The sequence below is a fragment of the Siniperca chuatsi genome, linkage group LG3 (genome assembly GCF_020085105.1).
Source record: "Siniperca chuatsi isolate FFG_IHB_CAS linkage group LG3, ASM2008510v1, whole genome shotgun sequence".
NCBI classification, from domain to species: Eukaryota; Metazoa; Chordata; class Actinopteri; order Centrarchiformes; family Sinipercidae; genus Siniperca; species Siniperca chuatsi.
In genome coordinates, this window is record NC_058044.1 from 15725575 (window position 1) to 15746168 (window position 20594).

At 40.8% G+C, this 20594-nt stretch overlaps 1 protein-coding gene across 1 annotated transcript; it reads right to left on the reverse strand.

The window, feature by feature from the left end:
* Positions 1-105: 105 nt before the first annotated feature.
* On the reverse strand, positions 106-19155 carry lcorl (ligand dependent nuclear receptor corepressor-like). The gene is made up of 8 exons (XM_044191091.1): positions 18999-19155; positions 17963-18028; positions 15822-15910; positions 15506-15632; positions 13728-13952; positions 13465-13546; positions 2176-7499; positions 106-2066 (listed from the first exon to the last, which is right to left on the reverse strand). The coding sequence occupies exons 1-8, from the start codon at positions 19090-19092 to the stop codon at positions 2059-2061; spliced, it is 6015 nt and encodes a 2004-aa protein (XP_044047026.1). The 5' UTR covers positions 19093-19155; the 3' UTR covers positions 106-2058.
* Positions 19156-20594: the final 1439 nt, after the last annotated feature.

A 20594-nucleotide genomic window follows, 5' to 3' on the forward strand; every position in this document is an offset into this window, starting at 1 on the left:
TTCAGTATGTGTAAAGGAGGATTTTGTTACACTCTACAGTGGACATTTTATGGGTTGTGTTTTTTTTACATTTCACTGTATACTATAAATCATATCGCTCGCTGGTTAATTCAAAAGACTCTTTATTGTTCCAAACACAGACACGTCTTTGTTGCATCTGTAATGGACAGTATAAAAACACATGATAAAGAAAATACACAACAGATGTTTAGCACCAGGTTCTTCAACAGAGGGCTGATGGTTATTTATCACAAGACTGAGCCGCCCTATGGCCATTGTGTTGAAATGGCAACCATAGTGAGATACATACAAGGGGTAGTCAGACACACACTACAGGTTTATGTTTTGACCTACAGCCAGACATCTTGGATCTTTAGAGGGTAGGAAAACATGATATTGATCCAAGATTAGTGTTTACTGATCATCTGTCTGGCCTTGTCTATCACACAGATAAGCAAAAGAGCAGTAGGCCTAGCTGAGCCCCAATGGAGGTAGCAGTCTCTTGCTGCAACTTGAGAAAAACAAAATCAAGAAAGGAAAACCTTAACAGCAACACATTTCCCACCTGCATTTAAACAGTAATAATGCTAGTACATTTATGATAAAAAACTATTTAATGCTATTATAACAATTAAGGATCTGTTATTTTTCTGCTTCACTGAGGAGAACAAAGCAAGTGGGAAAAAAAAGTTTGTATAGCAATATCCTCAAGATCACATTACATGGCTATGGAAACAACTGAAGTAACATCCCAGGCCACTGGTACTTGCGTACATCCATTCGTCTGTCAGCAATAAAATAATTACTACATACTGATAAATCATCTGGGTTTGTATTGCACCAAATATATTCTCTAGTTTTACAGTAGGGTTTGGTAGTGGGACACGGGATGTGCAAAATATGGGGGAAGAATCTGTGTAGTGGGATGAATAATCTCAGATGGAACAGTGCAAGAAGCAGATCTGACACCAACATACAGTATATGCGCTTTGGGTGAAAAGAAGAAGACAATCACATAAAGATAACTGAATAAAAACAAGACAGATCTCACAAACCAACAAATTAATCAGAATCTACTTTCTACCACTGCATAATGCCATTTTCTTCATCACTTCACATACATCTATTTTGTGGGGTGTTGGGGCTGAATATGTAGTCATTTAGAACATGTATGTTGACTTGCAAATATTGTTTGAAAAATACTTTAAAAGAAATATTGACATACAAATATTTGGTTTTAGTACAGGCTGAGGGCCAATTACTGTAGTCAATACACAATTTTGTAGTTGGGGCCCATTCACAGATAGTGAATCGGGGTAAAGATGGGGCTTGTTTGATACAAAAGATTCCTTCATTCAATCCATGTTTTTGGCAACAGGCTTGCAACACAACAGTGACTGAAGCATCAAAGAAAAATATTGCAAACAAGGCTCGGATCAAGAGAATGTCATTAAATTTCAATATACTTTCATCAAATTTAAAATACAAAACAAATGATTAAATTTGCAATTTGGAATTTAAACAGTGCCAAAGTAAGGGTGACTATAAATATTTTAGAGCTGTACATTTTTATGGTGGAGACAATGATTTAAAGTATTAAAAATTGTTACTGGTTTCAGGTTTAGATTTACAAAGAATGTCATTGTCTGAAAGAAGTGGTGGCCTTGATAATGAGGTATGTTCCCAAGGAGATGGCACTGTCTTCATGCAGTCAAGCTTTGTCTTTCCTTCCAATACAGCCACTCTGACAGGGCTCACTGTTTAAGCACTTATCCCATTAAAACTCTGATGTAATGATTTGATCTACTATACACGTTCAAAAAAGACAAAGGCAAGTTGACCAAAAAATAATCAAAAAAATCAAACATTCTGTACATACATATCCATGGATAAAAATAGTGCAACATCAAGCTTTTGTTAAGTTAGACTGCTACATAATTGCTGAGTGTGAGACTGAACCATAGTGGAATGGTCAGTCCACGGGGTCAGCTCATTGTCCAAAGGCACCACGTTAAACCACAGTCCCTTTCCCAGGTAGGAGGAGGCCTCATGCTTCATTTAGTTTTCTGTCAGAAAAGAAAGACAGTAAAAGGTGATTTTGTGATGATTTGAAACTGAAGCTTCATAAAAGTTAATGTATTTAGTGATATTCAATAAAAGCAGCAAGGTAGTTACCAAACACAAAGTCACACCATCTCGGCCCGGTTAGGCCCCTCATTCGCGATTGTCTCAACATTTTTGCTGGTGGTGGTTGTGGTGGTTCAGTAGACACAACCCCAGGACTTTTGTATTTGCCTTTCTGCCTCTCCACTGGTATCTCATCCTGCTCCTGGACTGATTTAGGTGCAGAACCTGCTAGCTCTCTTGTGGCAGTCCTATTCATGCTCCTTTTTCTTTCAGTATTCACAGCTTTAACAACTCCTACCAGTTCTCTCTCCCTTCCTGCAAACAGGTATGCAGAAGGTGACCCGTCATCCAGTGTCACAGTACAGGAGTCCCACTCTTCCTCAGCTGATTCATTGTCTGGAGAGTTGATCTTCCTCAGAAACACCCGGCATTCCTTCAGTGTCTCAGGACTCCAGGCTTTAGAGCAGAGGTTCTGCTCTTTGGGTACATCCACAGGCTCCTGAGTTTGGTCAACAGAACTGGTGGCAGAACTGTTTTCCAAACAGTCAGATAATTGATATTTTGCTGATCTCCATAATGCTTTACGTTTTGGTTGTTGTCCAGTCACTACATGTCCATTTGAGCAACTTGTAGGTACTTTTATGTTTTTCTTATTCATCTGCCTCTTTCGTAAACTCTCCCTTTCTTTCCAAGTCAGGAACCTCGTCCTTGCTCTAAATAGAGTGGCCTGGTATTTGCCGAATGCTTTGCTTCTCCTCCATTGGACTCCTTGATTGAGCCTGCCTGTTGCAAATCTGGGAGTAAAAAGTTGTCGCCTAATATTATGTGTTGATAGAGGTGCCATATTCAACTTCCTCAACCTTTTTTGAGCCTGTTGATGTTGCAGAGGACTTTTTGGCACAGTTTTGGCAAATTTCTTGATGTGTTTGCGGAGTCGCTCTGCCTGAGGACTGTGGCAAACACTTTTTTTATTGGCAGAACGAGGGAAGTGCATAAGTTCATAAGGGTTACGGGAGCTTGCCTTCTTGACAATAGCCAGAGACTGTGTCTCTGTGGTCTGCATAAACCAGGAACAGAGCTGTTGCATGCTACAGGACCTTGGTTTGTTAGGAGGACAGTCGAACAGTGTTCGAACAACAGAGGAATGTTTTGACTTCCTGGTAAATGAACTATTGCCTTTAGTGCCTAGTTTAGAATTAAAGGCAATTTCTTTTTCTTGGTTCTCCGCAGCGTCTGAGACCCAGGTGTCAGAGATGAGTCGTATTCGCCTGGCAAGCTCCTGGTTCATAGTCTTTTCCTCGGCTGATGCTGCCCACCACCTTAGTGTCTCTTTGGGGGTAAAGATTGAGTCTACAGACACCCCTGCCACCCTGTTCAGGTCGTGAGAGATGTTCTTCTTCTCTTGTCCATAGAGCTTTCTTTTCTCCCCTGAAGGTTCTACACTACTCTGTTGCTCCCCCTGTCTCCTTTCATTGCTGGCCTTGTTTAGTAGAAGTTGTTTAGAGCGCCGTAGCAGAGCATTACTGTGGCTGTATGATCTAGAGGTGGAGGTGGCAACAGCGTGCAGAAAGTGGACTGAGGGCTTTCTCACTCTCATTGAGTGACGCACTGCTACACGTTGATTTGGCAGTTCATCTTTACTTTCATCCTTTGTTTCTATCCCTTCCTCTGTTTGACTGCTTTTGCTTGTTGATTGACGACTGATTGTCCAGGGCTCTTTGGCAGATTTGAATTCTGGTAGAAGTACTTTCTTATGAATTAGTGTTTCAGGAGACTGCCGAGTATCCTTATTTATCTGAATTTTACGTTGCCGAGGTGACACTGTGGTTACTGTAACTGAGATTCCAGAGATTTTAACTTTTGCAGGTCTACCTGGTTTCCTTGAGGGTACAGAGTCATCCTGCTTCTGACATTTGATGTTACTGCTAGATTGAGGGGCAGACTCTTTCATGGGGCTGACAAAATTTAATTCCTCTGACAATTCTGTTGAGGGTGTTTTGATACTACCTGAGCTGGTCTTAGAGTTGTGCATTAAAATGCCCAAGTCACTTTTAAGGCCCACTGCTTGCCAAGCATCATGGAATTCTGTTTGCAGCTGATCAAAGCCCTCAGACACCGTTCGTTTGTTTCTCCTTGAACGGCCATATACCACTGTTATTTTGAGGTTCTTGTTTACATTCTCCTCAAAGTCAGATGGTAAAACAGATTTTCCATTTACCCCTTTTGCCCCCATTATTGAATCCACAGCCTTCTGCTTGCGTGGTCTACCAATTGGCCTCTTCACTTTTTGCTCAAGCTGTGGTCCCAGTTTCTTTGGTCGACCCGGACGCCTTTTTGGAGGAGTGGTTTCATGGAAAGATAGTAAGTCACCTGATGATCTCTGGCTCTCAGTTCCAGCTGCACGCTTGGTTGGAGTACCTTCACCTGATCTTCTGGAACCTATTTTAGGCGATGAGGAAGCTGACTTGGGTGAAGAAGCAGATTTGGTTGGTGAAGAAGCAGACTTGGGTCTTGAGGATGCAGACTTGGCTGGTGAAGAAACAGACTTGGGTGGTGAAGAAGCAGACTTGGGTGGTGAAGAAGCAGACTTGGGTCGTGAGGAAGCAGACTTGGGTCGTGAGGAAGCAGACTTGGGTGGTGAGGAAGCAGACTTGGGTGGTGAAGAAGCAGCAGTTCTTGCAGGTGAGGTAGCAGACTTTAGTGGTGAATAAATAGATTTTACTCGTGAAGTAACAGACTCAGTGCTCTGGCTTTTGGGTTTCTGAAGTGTCCCTGACCATGAAAATTCTTCACATGGGTCAAAGGGTTCCTCTGCTTGTCCACTAGAACAAAAGCCTGCTGATTTGAGACTATATTTGACTCCTTCCTTATCCTTTACTTGTGATACAAACATGAGCTTAATTGGACTAGTGTACTGGACTTGGGAGTTGGGGCGGCTCTCAACACAGGTAGCAGACTTAATGGTAACTTCCATATTTGATGTGTTTTTGGGAGTTCTTGAAGTTGTCTTGGAGTCCTGTAGTCTTTTTGGAGATGATCGTAGCCTTCCAAAAGGTTTAGCAGCACAGTCGCTGCCATCTGTCCTATTGTCCGAGCTGTGTTTTGTAGGACTCTTCTCTTTGGCTGCCACAGTTTGTGGAAAGACCTGGTTCGTGGAAAGACCTTTTGACTCTTTGTAAGATGGTCCACATTTGTGTGTTGATTCAAAGGCAAGCTTCCATGTGTGCTCAGGTGAGGACAGAGGGGCTTCACTTCTTGATTCCAGCTGGGTGTCCTTAGCATCTGGATCTTTGGATAAGGCATCCAGGGTGTTAGATGTCAAAACCTTGTCCTTTTGTGTTCTCTGGTTAAAGATGCTTTCAGAGAAACATGCAACAAAGAACATCTTCCTGGGCTCTGTGACATAGGAGGAGAACCGCTGTGGAGGGACTATATTTCTCCTGGATTTCCTTGCCTCCTTGGAGTGGTGTGATTGACATTTCTGCCTCACTCTAATAGGACTATGGCAATCTTTACCTTTGCCTGTTTTATCGTTACTGTCAGAGCTTTGACCTGATGGGGTTTCCTCATGGTTCCTATCACTTCCAGCACCGCTACCCTTACCATCTTCTTTACAGGGCCTGCCACACTGTTTTGCTGAGGTCATCATCTGTGTTTGTACACAGTCACCCTTTGAGCCTTGTTTGCCATACTTGCTCTGCAGGTCAGGCGTGGGTATCTGAGTGCCTGAGAGAGTAAGATCTTTTTCCTCACTGGATATTTCCCTTTCTTTCTCCTCTGTTTTAATGTTCTGAACTTCTTCTGTTACTATAACTGTCTGTATCTCTTCTTTCACTTCCTCCCTGTCATTTTCTGCAGTGAGAATGTTCAGTGGTCCCTCCCTAACTCTATGATTCTCTACAGGTTCTACAGCTACTTCCACTGCTCTTTTAGACTCTTCTTTAACTAGGTTTGAATCTAATAAAGTGTGTGATGTAGTTACAGTAACCTTTCCATCTTTCAATCTTGCCCTCTTTGCTAGTGGCAGCTTTCTCCTACTGTAGGACTGGTCAAACATGGCAAGCTCTCGTTTAATTTGTAAGGTATGCCTTCTGGTTGAAGCATCATCAGCGGGTGTTGCCATAGCAGTAAGGACTTCTTGGCGACGACGGGAACGGGTATTAGGTGACTTGGGCTCTTTGCTATCATGCCGATTGAACAGCTCACTGAGATTGTAGTCGCTAGCGCTGCCTGTGTGAAGCACTGTGGTGATGATTTCAGTCAGATGGGCATCAGCATGAAACTGCAGGTTCTGACTGGTTGAGGGAGACTGTGGCTGCTCCTTTTCAGAGACATTAACGGCTGTGGAAACCAGAGGTGGGTCCTTCTCTATAGGTCTGATTGTCTCCAGTTTCTCGCTGAAGCGATTCACGACGTCTTGCAGTAAAGTCCCACTTGGGTTCTGCTCAGCCCGACTACTTCTTGTGATCCTACTCTCTTGCTCCTCTTCTGTAGCTGTATCCACATCTGCTTCCTGGTGGCTTGCATTTCCAAGACCATCTTTAACCATCAGTCCAGATTCCTCCTCTTGTCTATGGTGAAGGAGAGAGGGTGGCTTTTCATCTGTTTTCTTATTGATGTCTAAGGGGATAGGGGACAGAGTGGGAGGAGAGGGGCTCTGCTCTCTCTTCAGGACAGGACAAGGAGGATCCCCATCTCCAACGCCTCTTTCTATTGTGTTCCTGACCTGCGTCAGAAAGGCATGGTTTGAATAACAGGGACAAGAGTGGGGGTTGTGTTGGTTACAGCAGGTTGATGAGGAAGGGCATAAACTAGAGGAGGGAGTGCAAAGTGAAGGGGATTTGGTTAATGAAGGAGAGGAAGCAAATGAACACACTATGTTGTTAATACACCCTACAGCCAGGCTTTGGCAGGAAATGCAGTGCAGCCTCTTGGGGCAAAGAACAGTGTAGGTTTCCATCCTGCAGCTTGAACCCAGAGGAGCTTCACTTTTACAGTCTGTTAAGGGGTAGTGATGGATTCTACAATTGGACTTGCAGTCTCCTGGATGATCCATTGTGCTGCCATGACCTTGATGATCACAATCAGTTAAAGGGTAGTACGGGCTGCTGTTATGGCCTTTACATTCACTAAATGGGACTACATTATCCTGTGGGTTTACACTGCAATGACAGCAGCGAGATTCAGTTTGACCTACAGGTCTGTGATTAAGGAACAACAGCAATTTTTCCTGGTGTGCCAGCTTCAGGATCTGGATGAGTAAGGAACGGTGTGATGGGCAGAGTGAGCCAAGAACAGAATCCAACGCAGAGCTCTGACGACACTTAATCCCTTGCTGTCCCAGATCTCCCAATTCTTCCGTAAATGAATTGCTAGAGACAAAAATAAAAAGACTTGAGTTAGGTTTTACTCATAGCTGAGCCCTGTGTCAAATGACAAACAACAAATAAGTACTCACATGGAGTACTACTTAGCGGCAGTACCAATAAGACATTGTGGCAGACAGCAATTCACACCACTTCAAATTTCTCCATGAACACATATAGTAAACAATGTTATTACCCTTCTATCAATTAATTTTTAAATTAAAGTTTTAATTATTATTGCTGGAGTATTATAATTGTTTGTAGCCTGCAGCATGTGCTAACTGCAGCCCACTGCATTTACTAACATCATTCGAATAACACTGTTATTCTTTATAATATGCACTAGCTAAAAATTAACCACATTAAAATTGTTCAGATATGATAGGTATCCTGTTAATGAAATGATAGTATGTACTCTTTCTATGTGGAATTTACATTGTGCTACTGTATGCTCTCTTTCCTCCTGCTCTCTCTATCTCTCAACCCAGATAGAGCTATATAAATAAAATTTAATTGAATTAATCAAATCCACTTTTGACATAATACAAACAAGTGTTAACAAAAATTTTGAAACCCACACATTGCCTTTTGCTGAGTGTGCTCTGAACTGGATTAGAAAGTTTTGGGATCAAAAGAGCAAGTTGACCATGGATTGCAATTGTTGTAACAAACCATTATGTTAGTAAAATTATGACAGGCAACTGATTAGAGAACTGTTTTATTGATGGGTTGCTGAAGGCAAACGATAACATTCTGCTAAAAGCAGAAGGAACGATTGTAGAAACGCTTAAACCAAAATGTTTTTTTCAACAGCACTGTCACCAACAAACTAACAGCCCAAAAAAACCCCTCTAATTTTCAAATCAACTAACAGTTAAATCAGGTCCTGTGAGTGATTTATTTTATTATAAAAGCAAGTAATTGATTTTAATAACATTAAAATTGCTTAAGTGTTTGAAAATGAATAGTATTTCCAACAATTTAATTACTGTATGATCCAGACATCTTCAACTGGATGCAGTATAAGAGTGTTACATTCTGTAGTGTTACTGCTGAGTTTGTTATGACAACCAATTATTTTTTTTAAATCAAATAATTTAATTTTAACATAAACACTAAACAACCACAATAGTCAGGGGTGTCATTTTAGGATTAAATAAATTATATAGGCTAACATTTAAAAGCGTTCATGCAGTTGTAGCAATACACATTTCACATTGCATCAAAGTGCCCCATTACAAATCAAGAACTACAACAATCAAACTAGTAAAATCACAGTTCTGAAGCACAATCAATAAATAAGTATGCAGCAACAATGCAAAACAGGTTCTACAATAAAAATGCTTCTTATAAATCATAGTGCAATAATTGATTTATGCATAAATAGCAGATTTCCAAGATAGCAGATTTCCAAGATTTTTAAGATTTGCCAGCAGTTTAGTCCCCCCCTCTAATTGTTTTTTTTAAATAAACAAGGCCAGAATATACTGAAAGTAAACTTATACAATGAAATAATTATCTTTTTCTATTTCTCAAGAGGCTTGTTTACAAACTGGCCCTTTGATATAAATAGCAGATACTTCCCAGAGTAGAGACATCATGCTGCACTATGCTGTAGCCCCAGACACAGGCACTGTATACTGTTATGACCGTAGACATTCAGGAGCGGAGACTTAAGTATTTGTAATGTTATAGTTGCCAAAGTTACAAAGGTTGAAATGCCAAACAATCTGATCAAAAAAGCTGTAAAAAAAAATTTAAATAGCTCTACAATAAAAAAAAATTACAAATAACACATACAAAAGATAACCAAGCTAAGAACATGGCAGATCTCCTGTAAATGCCACAAGGCAGAATTGAAATAATTTTTAAAAAATTATTTCACACTCTACCAAATGGCTGACCGACTGTATAATAATTTACTTTAAGAAGTTTAAGTGTTGTTGATGGCAATAAATGTACCCATAGGTGTTGTTCCTTGAGAGACAAACAGCTCATAAGTGTTCCTAAGCTAATAAGAGCTCATACCCCAGCAGATTCAGTATCATAACACAGAGGCCTTGATGTGAAATCTGATACCGTGCTATAGGCAGATAAAGTTCAGAGGTATATGTGGCAACGAGGTTAGAGAGAGAGAGAGAGAGAGAGAGAGAGAGAGAGAGAGGCAAGCTGACATCACAGCAAAACAAATCGAAGCAGCTTTGTGTGGGTAACCCTGAACTGCTGCTTTGGTCGTAGCACTGTGAATGGAAATAGGCCCATCTCAGAGGCAGACAAGAGTGTAGACGCAACATTTAGCATTTCCCCAGACCCAGACACAGACAAAGAAGCCTATAAGCCTCACACTGAATCAAGCCATTGTCACACTGCCGAATTTTCATCAAAGACTACTGTAACTTCCAGTATATACACCCTTCCCATATACACTAAATTCTAGTTGAAATGAGTTTCTTTGTTGTAGCTACGCTTCTTTGTGCCGGGGAAACAGTCCAGTAAAGTTTTAAGCAGCAGTCATGTATGAGGTTTACAGTAATACAGCTACAGTAGCAGAATTAGTAAATATCTGTGATAATAAAAGAACATCTTTCACAAACAGTACACATACACAATAACATACATTTCCCAAGCTTATCAGTGCACATTTCAAAACATGCTGCACAGTTGCATTCCAACTACACTCAATACAATGTTCAGACTAGCTTGCACAAATAGAGAGGAAAGCTATGTGGACACAAAATGGCTTTCTTAAGCTAATCTCTTCAACAAAAACTCATAATGAAGACGTAGCCACCACAGCAGTTTATAATGTACAATCTCCCTGTTTGTAGAGGTGTCTACCAATAGCAATGAGTTTCTAATCTGTTATAATGGCTCTAAGTCACTTCAGTAGCCTAGGTAAAATACCCAGAGAGAGATAGAAAGCTGCAAATGACAATCATCAATGCTCCATTAACAAGGAGCTTTAAGAATTGAATCAAACCTGAATAACCTAATAACCTAACAGCTAGCAAACGTGAGAGTCACACTTAGCTCAAAGAGGTCCACAACTGTGTTTCTCATACTTAATGCTGGGCAATCTGGTGGACAACAATCAATGTCAGTTTTTCTCCGTGAAGAAAAACCAAATCATATAAACATGAAAACAAAGTTAAGAACTGCCTGAAGTTCTTTAAGGTTAATGCTGGTGTTATTTTATCCTGTTATTACCAACAAATCCCCATGACAAGACCAAAACCAACAACTGATTTATTTATTAAAAGTATGGTCTTTTTAGCCACAGACTGATACAGTGTGTACCTCTGTGCTGTAGAACATTGTTATTCAAAAATTACTGTATACAGTATATAATCTAATGCATGCCTGTAAAACAGAGGCACAGTAAAATAAAGTACAAAAAGTTGTGGACTAAAGCAGCAAAGTTTCAGTCATGCCGGCCGGATAAAAGTTGAAGACAAAAACGACACTTCTTTAATACAGTTTTGTGCAGACAGTGTGTTCATCTGCCACTTTTCCATAAAAAAACTATTTTAAAAAAACCTCATGGCCACTGAGAATTTCAATATATCAGCCTTTGGCCACACAGACAATACATGTTAGCAAGATAAAATTCCTTTTTAGTTTTGGTCTTTTCATGGGATCTGTTGATAACAGTAAACAGATAATATAATGCAAGCCATATCCTTTAAGATCTTTTAGCTTTGTTTAGTTTAGCAGCCTCCGTGAACAAAAGCTGCAATGAGCATCACTGCCTCTTGAAAAATGCTGTACCTCGTAGCTGCTTTCATTGAAGCCCAGAACTAAGCTAGAGAAATACAGCTAAAAGTATGACATCACAGACACATAGTTAAAAACCTGAATATCGATATCCATATATTTTGTAAAGGCATGTGTTGTGTTTTAACAAGTGTCTCCAGAAAACTTTTATCTTGTAAGAGGTGATGAGTTCAAGTGTTGAGGAGATCTAGAGGCGTTTTGTGGTCTAGAACCTCTTAGCGTCAGCAGCTGAGGCAAGAGTCCCTGAGTTAGTGGAACCGGTCATGGTACCAGAACCGGTTGAGTTGGAATTGGATGAACAAAAGTTGGCAGATTTCTTCTTGGGCGGGTTCTTCAGTGTTCCAGTACGCTCTTTGACTTTGTATTCCAGTGTGCTATGGGGCACCCCATAAACCCCCTGGGCCTTGGACACACTCATGCGACCGGCCATCACCATAGTGATGGCCTCTTCCAACAGGTCATGGTCGTACTGACGGTATCTCCCACGTTTCTTTCTCGGTTGCTTGTCTTTATCCCGGCTACCTGCGCCCTCTTCTGAATCATCCAGCGAGGACCCGCGTGGTCCCTGGCGATGAGGTGACTGGTTGGCAATGCTCGGACAGCCATGTGGTAAGAAAGGAGGTCTAAGTTTGAAGAGAGATGAAGGTCTAGCAGTAGCTGTCGATGAACTGGCAGTACCTTCTGTTGATGAGGTACGTTGATGTAGGTTTTCAGCCACGCTGCAATTCTCAGCTGGGATCAACCTGTTATGGTCAGACATGGAACGGACCTGAGGAATACGCAGGGGTGTGGGTGGCTCCAGACTGGGAGTGGGGCTTGGTGGGGGCTGGAGAGCATCCCTGAGCTGGGGAAAAGAGTGAGGGAGGGTTTTCTGTAGACCACTTGGCTGATAAAAGCTAAGAGAGGATGAAGGGAAACTCAAGTCTCCATTCTCCTCTGCAGCTCCTCCAATTTCTGCCCGCTCTGCCCACGCCGCCACCTTCTGCAGAACAAGACGGGCTTCACCTCCCAACATTGATGACATCACATTGTATGATGTCACTTCATCCCTGAAATCTCTGCTTCCTGGTGCAAGATGATGTAGCACCCCCAGCCTTCCCTCAGCCCAGCCGTCCAGGCCTTGCCTTAGGGTGTAAAGGGGTATTCCATAAAGCAACGCTGCCCGCTGCTCCTGCAGTCTCCCTGAACGTATATCCTTCAAGGCCTTGGACAGCAGTCCCTCAGACAGCTCCAAGCTCCTCTCAATGTACTCCTTCTGCCTGCGCTGCCTCCTAGGGATGGGAGGACCAAACAGCAGGGTCAGGATGGAGGTGATGGAGGGATTGATTTTGGCATAGGGGACAGGGGGGATGCAGAGCGAGGGGTCCACTCCTTTATGCCTTATGTTGGTAACATCACTGCGACTGTTATGTTTCATGTCTGTCTGATGCTGTGTGCCTCTCACGCACACACATTCTTTGTGTGTGGCAAAGCCTCTTCACGTCCAGGTGGGACAGTCTGTGAATGGCTGGGGTTACTTTGGCGCTCACACACAACCCCTGTAGCTTTGTGATATCCTTCAGTGAGAGTCCTACATGCTTGAAGGTTGAATAATCAAACTCATCATAACTGGATCAGTAAAAAAGGAGGTACAATCGTTGTGAGGTACTGCAATGTTCTCCTCAATGTACAATCCTGAGCTGTTGGCAAATGTTATAATACGGTGCCATTGCTGTGACGTTACCGCTCAAGAGATAAAAGAGTCAACCCCATAGAACCAAAACACCAAACACAAGCTAGCTCTTCGTAATGACTAACAATGAACTGACCCAAAGCACTGCCAAGCAAAGTGGTATCATCCAGAGAGGTGTTAATTAGATATGTAAATCAAACAGCTCTGGTAAAAATGACAGTAAGACAACACAGTATTGATGCTAACCTTCCAATCATAGCCATGCCACACACCTAAAAGGAAATGCAGTAGACAATAGTGCTGAACTCAGTTAGAAATGGGGATTTCCTTACATGCAAAGTAATGTTTCAGTCACAGTGGGTTTGGACAAAACATGTCTGGGTCATGTAAACGTATTATTGTTTTAAGAACAACCACCAATTTTAACTAATAGTAATGATGAAGCTTCCTCGTGCATTTTGCCACAAGGCTCAATACCACTAAAATTTAGACAGATGCAATCCAAGAATAAAAAAACACTCTTACCCTGAGGCTTTGTGATTAGATGAGGATGTTGATGAAGTTGCTGAACAGACAGAGTTCCTGTTGGAGAGGTCGAGCACGCCATCTGTTACAAGAAAAATGAACATAAAATGGTTAGGGTTTAAGTTACAGTACTTTGGTACCTTCAGTGGGTGTCAATGTTAGTCTTAAAATGTTGAAAGCTGGAAACATTTATTTACTGGCTTTGAATTCACAATATGTTTGATGAACCCTACCTTCTGCTACCCAGTATGTATGAACCCTACCTGGTTCACGTTCACTCTCTTTCTCCTCCTCGGTTCGGCTTACTGTGAGGTCCAGAGGGACATCTGATGTTTCTGACAAAGGTGACGAGGTCCTTGTTGTAACACCATTTGTACTGGTGTGGAGTAGGCACTTGGACGCGTACTCCATGGCGAATTGATGTATCATCTTCTTCATCAGCTCCTGGGCAACCAGAGGGATGTTGGAATCACAGCCCAGGGGCACATCTAATGAAGAAGGCGCAGATGCACATAGAAGTAAAAGAGTGGATTCGATTTGTGACATAACAAGCGTGATTTCCATTGTTCTATGATAAGGAAAGAGGAAATTTTGGGGTATTTTTGGTCTGCACACAAAGGTTTTTCTGACATCTTGCAATAGATCCACTGTGACAAAAGTTTCTGCTGGTCCCAACTTGTTAGCAGCAAAAGGGATAAGTGTCTCCAAAATGTTTACAATTACAGGAAACTTGGGCAATATATTTAAAAGTAAAATATTATAATAGTTGGGAAACATCCATCTTTCTAACTTAAAAATTAGCTTTTTGTGTATTTCCAGGTAGGGGTGGGCAATATGACAATTTATACTGTCAGACGATATAAATTTGTATACTGGCAGATATTGTGCCATACCGTTTATACCATGTATTAAGCCACTGTAGACAGTTATGTCATTTCGTGATCATGACTGTTTGTCTATACTAGATTTTTGTATAATGTTTGCATCGTGATGGTGTACTTTGATTTGACATTCCTGTCTGGTTAGTTCATACCATAACAATTTCTCAATTGGTTTTCCAGAAATTATTATGAAATCACACTGTATATAATATATACAGGGTTCCCACACATTCTTAAACATCAAATTCAAGGACTTTTCAAGGACTTTCCAGGCCCAATTCCTTCAAATTTAAGAACATAGTTTAAGATACGAATCAAAGTTAATTACTGTTACAAAACAGAGAATTTCTACAATGAGAACTAGCAGGCTTTACACAAGCTCACAGACAACAATTAAAAAAGAGAGAGGCTTGAATGTATGAACACTTTTCAATTGTGCTGCTGTGTTACAGTGATGTTACTTTAAGTTAAAAAAATAATAAAATATATATATCAAAAAGAACTTCAATTTCCTTTCTTGTACAAAATATATAAATTCAAGAGCTTTCAATGACCCATGTCTAATTATGTCTATTTTCAAAAACTTTCAAGGCCTTGATTTCCCCCCCTCAAACTCACAAACTTTCAAGGATTTCAAGGACCCATGTGAACCCGGTATATATATAATATTTTTTAGATATAAAATTACATGTAGCGTGATATAGGATTTCATGCATATCGCCCACTCCTACCTCCAACTTTGTAAACTACAAGGCTGAGTTGCAAATATGGAAGTTTGTCACTGAACTGATCTAAACTGAGTCACTGAGTTAATTACTTTCACATTCGTAACTCATATCAACCTTAGAAGCAGTTCAATGGTAAATCACAGTAAATTTTCTGGGGAACCTTTGGAATGACTTCAAGGACCCCTTGAGGTCCCCCAACCACATTTTAGGAACTCTTGATAAACTACTGAAAACAAGGTCTGGATTATCCAGAGAAACAGGACATTGTGTGTGAGAAGATAATCAAAAGTAATGTTTAAACAAATTAAATTAAATTCAACTCCTTTGTATTTAGTGTTGCAGCAGCAACATCAGAGAAGGTTATCTCAAACTTCAGCACATAAAACCAAAACTATCTGCATGCGCCACAAGGTGGAAAGACACCCGACTCACCTTTCTTGTGAAACACAGCTTGGAGGAACTTGTGCGCTGATTGGCTGCTCTCAGAGTTGGTTGGAGCCTGACAGGGAGAGTAATCAGAGGGGGAGGAGAGGGGTGACGTGGCTGCAGGTACTAGGCCCTACAAGAAAAAAAGCACAGTTATGATACTGACTGTTTTTACTATCATGTATATAGTATATTCCTATAATATTCTTCTATATCTTACATCAAACACTATAATTATTACAACTGTCAAGCGCTAAGGATAACTTAAAATGGCTAGAAATATAAACACTTTGTAAATTATCTTGACTGGGACAATTCTTACACTGAGTTTGTCCAGGGGAAGGTTGCAGAATGAACATTGAGAGCAGCTTGCTTCTGGGGACCAGTCATCCACCTCTTCAGGTTCACAGTCTGAAGGACACAATATCACATAACCAGACATTAATAAAAGTCTCCTACTGTGGTCACAACACAGAATTTGACAAGAGGCAGTAGTGGTTTCCAAATTTGGATGTTTCAGGACTTTTTGGTTCTTTCACTATACAATTTATACCAATGTAAGTACTCTTCGTAATATCTCTGGTTGTAGTAGACTATTGTGTGCAATGTTGCAAATCAAAAGAGCAGGACTGCTTTATGACAATGTTGGATTGGTTACTATATCTATAAATGTTTCTCAATTGCATTTCTAGAAAATGTATTCTCTCTCTCTCTGTATATCTATACATCTCTCTCTCTCTCTCTCTCTCTCTCTATATATATATATCTTTTGATTGGGATATAAAAATATGTATACAATGATAAAAAATATTGTATTTATATTATCCACACCTAGCTGCTAATATGACCACACTAAGGAAACTTTTGCTGATATTTATAAAAAATGACTAGATCAATACTCTTAATATTCGGCTATCACAAGATACAAAGGTAACTAAATAAATGTCACTCAAACAGTATTTTCAATGGGCAACTCATCATGGCTGCCAGGTCTCTATCACACATCATCTGATTATGTTCCTGTCTAGCCTCACTCAAACTCCAGATGGCACTGCTGACTGCACTGAGACCGCAGATAGTGTCAAGCAAGCTGCGTCTTTTGGCTGCTAGTGCAAGTGCTGAGTATGAGGATAGTACAGCTACCACAAGTAAAGAGTGGTGTTTGTCTAAGGTGTATATCTATCCCTGACAGATGTAACATAAATTTGCAATGATCCGATACACTTCATTTTAAAGCTGACTTGACAGGATTCAGTTTAGCTTCAATTCACTTTTTATTAATTTCAGATTTTATATCAATTATAATTAATTTGCATTATCTGTATCTGAATTAAGGTTATTAATTTTGAATTAGAGTGGCTAAAAGAGGCAGACAAAATAGCTATAAGAAGTAACAAGATGTATTATTATGACAACTATAAGGGACCAAATTACCCCAAATAATGTTTACTGCCACACAATGGGCAGTGATGTACTGCCTGTGTAAGTTGTTTCTAGAGTCTGTTTCATCCATCTAAATCCAGTGTTTTCATCAATGCCATATAGGCATATAGCCTTGCAAATAAAATACCTTATTTAATTTATTATCGTTAACCAGGAGTAATTAGGGTCCAGTGTGCCATGTACTGCTAGTGTTGTTTTTTCTTGCTATGGGTTGACTGTTCCTTCAAGTTTGATACCATGATGCCTTCTTAAATGAGTAGCAAGATTGGTGGTTCCACTGGTGTATTTTATGATATAGTTGCATGTTTTTATACTGCAAATTTTTTTTATAAAGATTTCCTTAGTTGTTGTTCTTTTGAGTCCGAAGTTCTTCCAAACTTTTGTTTGTCTGAGCACACACACCACACAGTGAGTCTTACATTTAATTTGGGGGGTAGGGAGATGGGGTATATATATCCATAACTCTTAAGTTAAATTAAAAAGAAATGAATCACTTTTAAAATGAGTAGCTGTATACAGGAATATATTATCATTTGTAGTTGCGAGTCCAACTTAACATGGGTAATATTATATACCTGTCGAACAGGATGTGGCACACAATAGTGAATACATGTTTACAGTGACTCAATCACACATACACGGTCCTGCTTCCATAAATACTCACTAGACAACCATATGTGTATCAATTCAAGGGTATTCCATATCAAATGCACGGTTAACTCCTGTAATATTTGCTAAAACCGTCAGGGCCCAGCTATTGGGGAAAATATGTTGGCCTAAAAAAAAAACAACTAAAAACTAAATATTTGTGACACATTTTTACAGATTTATGTCATAGTCAGAGTGCTACAGACAGGGTTGAGAAATCAAGAGGTATTGAGAGACAGACTAATGCATTGTTGGTTGTGGTCATTTCATTTCATTTCAGTTTGTTGTTGTTCATTGAAATTAAATATAAAATATGCATATGGTTACACAAAGTGATTAAGACTTTTTTAATATACCAACACAAAAACCCACCATCAAATAAATTGAGGTCTCTCAGCAGCATTGGGCCATAGATTCCCTCCAGAATGCTTTCAAACCCTACAAGACAAAATAAACAGAAACAATCCTTCAGTACTGTTATGAACGAGATATGTATGCTTTAAGTACTTGACATTAGGGTGATTTTCATGCTTTCATGTACCAAAGTAGACCAGTTTGACGGCAACAACACAGCGGTTGTCAACTTAAGGCAGACACCCAACACATGCACCGTTAATACAGAGTCCTTATGATCACTTGGTAAACAACACAAACAATAAATGACTCGTGAATAGCAGTAACATTAATATCTCAATGTTTTTTTATTTTGTGTAGTCTGAGTCTGATGTCACTGTAATTTAACGTTATAAACAACAAGAAATGCTGGTAACTTCGGGTGAGCTAACGGTGAGCTAACGTTAGCCTAAGGTTACCGGCTTCTGTAGCATAAAAAACTGTGTTCAAAATAGCAAACGGTACGAGGAATACTGTTACCCGAGACCACTGAAATGTATGCTTCTCTCATATTGCACTGACATTAGCTGCCCTAACGTAGCAACAATCCCCTCCCCCAAATAACATCAACAGCATTCATGTTAGCATAGCTTGTTAGCATAGCCAACACATATGTCAATAAACAAATCTAGCGACCATTGTAACTATTATGTTTGTAACTATGTTACAAATGATATGATACGCCTTAATGCTACGTGTACGATATCATCTCAAATAAAAAGATCTGAAAGAGCTAGCACCGGCGAGAAGCAAGCTAACGTTAGCTCAGAGGGACAAAGAAAAGGAGCCAACTCGAGCGGCTAGCCAGCTGGTAAATATTAGCCTGCCAGCTTAATTTAACCGCTAAAGCTGGCCACCTATGGTGCCAGGCTACTAGCTAGCTATGACTTAGCTAGCAATAGCTAGCAATCTAACATAGCTCGGGGTAACGTTAGCGATCCCTCTGCTACCGGGCGAAATCTCTTTGAAGCTCGTTGATTTTTTTACAAAATATGAAACTGCACATGGATCATACCAACGCAGTGTATCAATTTGTGTCGCCAAGAATCAAGTTCCCGCCGAAACCCTTTCCTTTCTGCCGTGCATTTGGAGCAGTGCACGGTCGCCATTCTGCGTCATTCCCCCTCTCTCTCTCTCCCTATGTCTGAACGACAGGAAGCGGCTGTGGGCTATGGAAAGCCATTTGCGCAACTAACGTCTTAGAAATATGGAAAGCCATTTGCGCAACTAACGTCTTAGATATTTCTTGTTAAAGACTACATTACATTCTGTGTTAACATGCTATATTTTTATGCATTAGCACACCAACAATTGACAGTTAACAAGTCAGGGGCATGGTTAAACCTGGGCACAGCAGCTGCCATAGTTGAGAGCAGGCATACTTCTCTTTCCCAGAATGATCACACCCCCTTTTGGGTGAAAATAAGCCTGTAAAAGTACCAGTGCCAAATTGAAAAAAATAGTGGCACCATGCCTAAAAGTTGCTGCATGGCATTGTGCACGTCAAACAAACAAACAAAAAAAATCAGTTTACAATTTCTTTTTCCCCCAAAGAGCGAAGGACAGTAAAATGAGAGATCCATGGCTTCAGGCCATCCACAGAGAGGATGAAAATGGTATAGACAGATAGAGACAGCGGCCACTTCACCACAGCATTATAATTAGTTTACAGGAACTTCACATTGGACATACTACCAAAATAACAAAACATATAGTGTCTTAATGAGATAAAAAGTGACATATGTCAGAAATACATTACCTGGAGATTCATTACAGTAGTATATATATGTCAAGTTAGTCCACTTGGTTCTTCCACTGAAAGGACACTAATCAACCCTTATTTCTTTATTTTTTCTATATAACTACATAACAATTGTTTGCCTGACTGGGCATAGGAGTTGGGCTCCTAATAAGCTATAGATAGATGAAGATAGATAGAAGAGTCTTATAAGGCTCTTATAGCCTAATGTCATTGACTTTGATGAATTCAATTATCTGCTGATGAAACGACACTCAAACAAGGCTGCAGGCCCCGATGGCATTTGCCCCAGGGTGCTAAAAGCCTGTGCCCCCCAGCTATGTGGAGTCCTTCAACATGTCTTCAACCTGAGCCTGAGTCCTCAAAGGGTCCCTATTCAGTGGAAGACACCTTGCCTCGTTCCTGTGCCAAAGACGCTGTGTCCCAGTGTCTCCAAGGACTACAGACTGGTGGCCCTGACCTCCCACATAATGAAGACCCTGGAGAGACTGGTGCTGGAACAGCTGTGGCCCATGGTCAGACCCCTCCTGGACCCCTGCAGTTCACCTTCCAGCCCTGGCTGGGAGTTGAGGACGCCATCATCTTCCTGCTGAACCGCATCCACACCCACCTGGACAGGCCAGCAAGCACGGTGAGGAGCTTTCAACACCATCACCAAGCTGGCAGCAATGCAGGTGGATGCCCCCCTCGTGTCCTTGATTGTTAACTACCTGACTGGCAGACCACAGCATGTGCGTCTGCAGCACTGTGTGTCGGACAGCGTGGTCAGCAACACTGGGGCCCCTTAGGGGACTGTCCTGTCTCCCTTCCTCTTCACCATCTACACCACAGACTTCAGCTACCACACAGTCC

Coding starts and splice junctions, on each gene's coding strand:
- lcorl (XM_044191091.1), bottom strand. CDS start 19,092: ATGGCGACCGTGCACTGCTCCAAATGCACGGCAGAAAGGAAAGGGTTT. Junction 13,953..15,505: donor AGCTGTGTTTCACAAGAAAG/GTGAGTCGGGTG, acceptor CTTCTTCATTAG/ATGTGCCCCTGGGCTGTGAT. Junction 13,547..13,727: donor AGAGAGTGAACGTGAACCAG/GTAGGGTTCATA, acceptor TTCTTGTAACAG/ATGGCGTGCTCGACCTCTCC.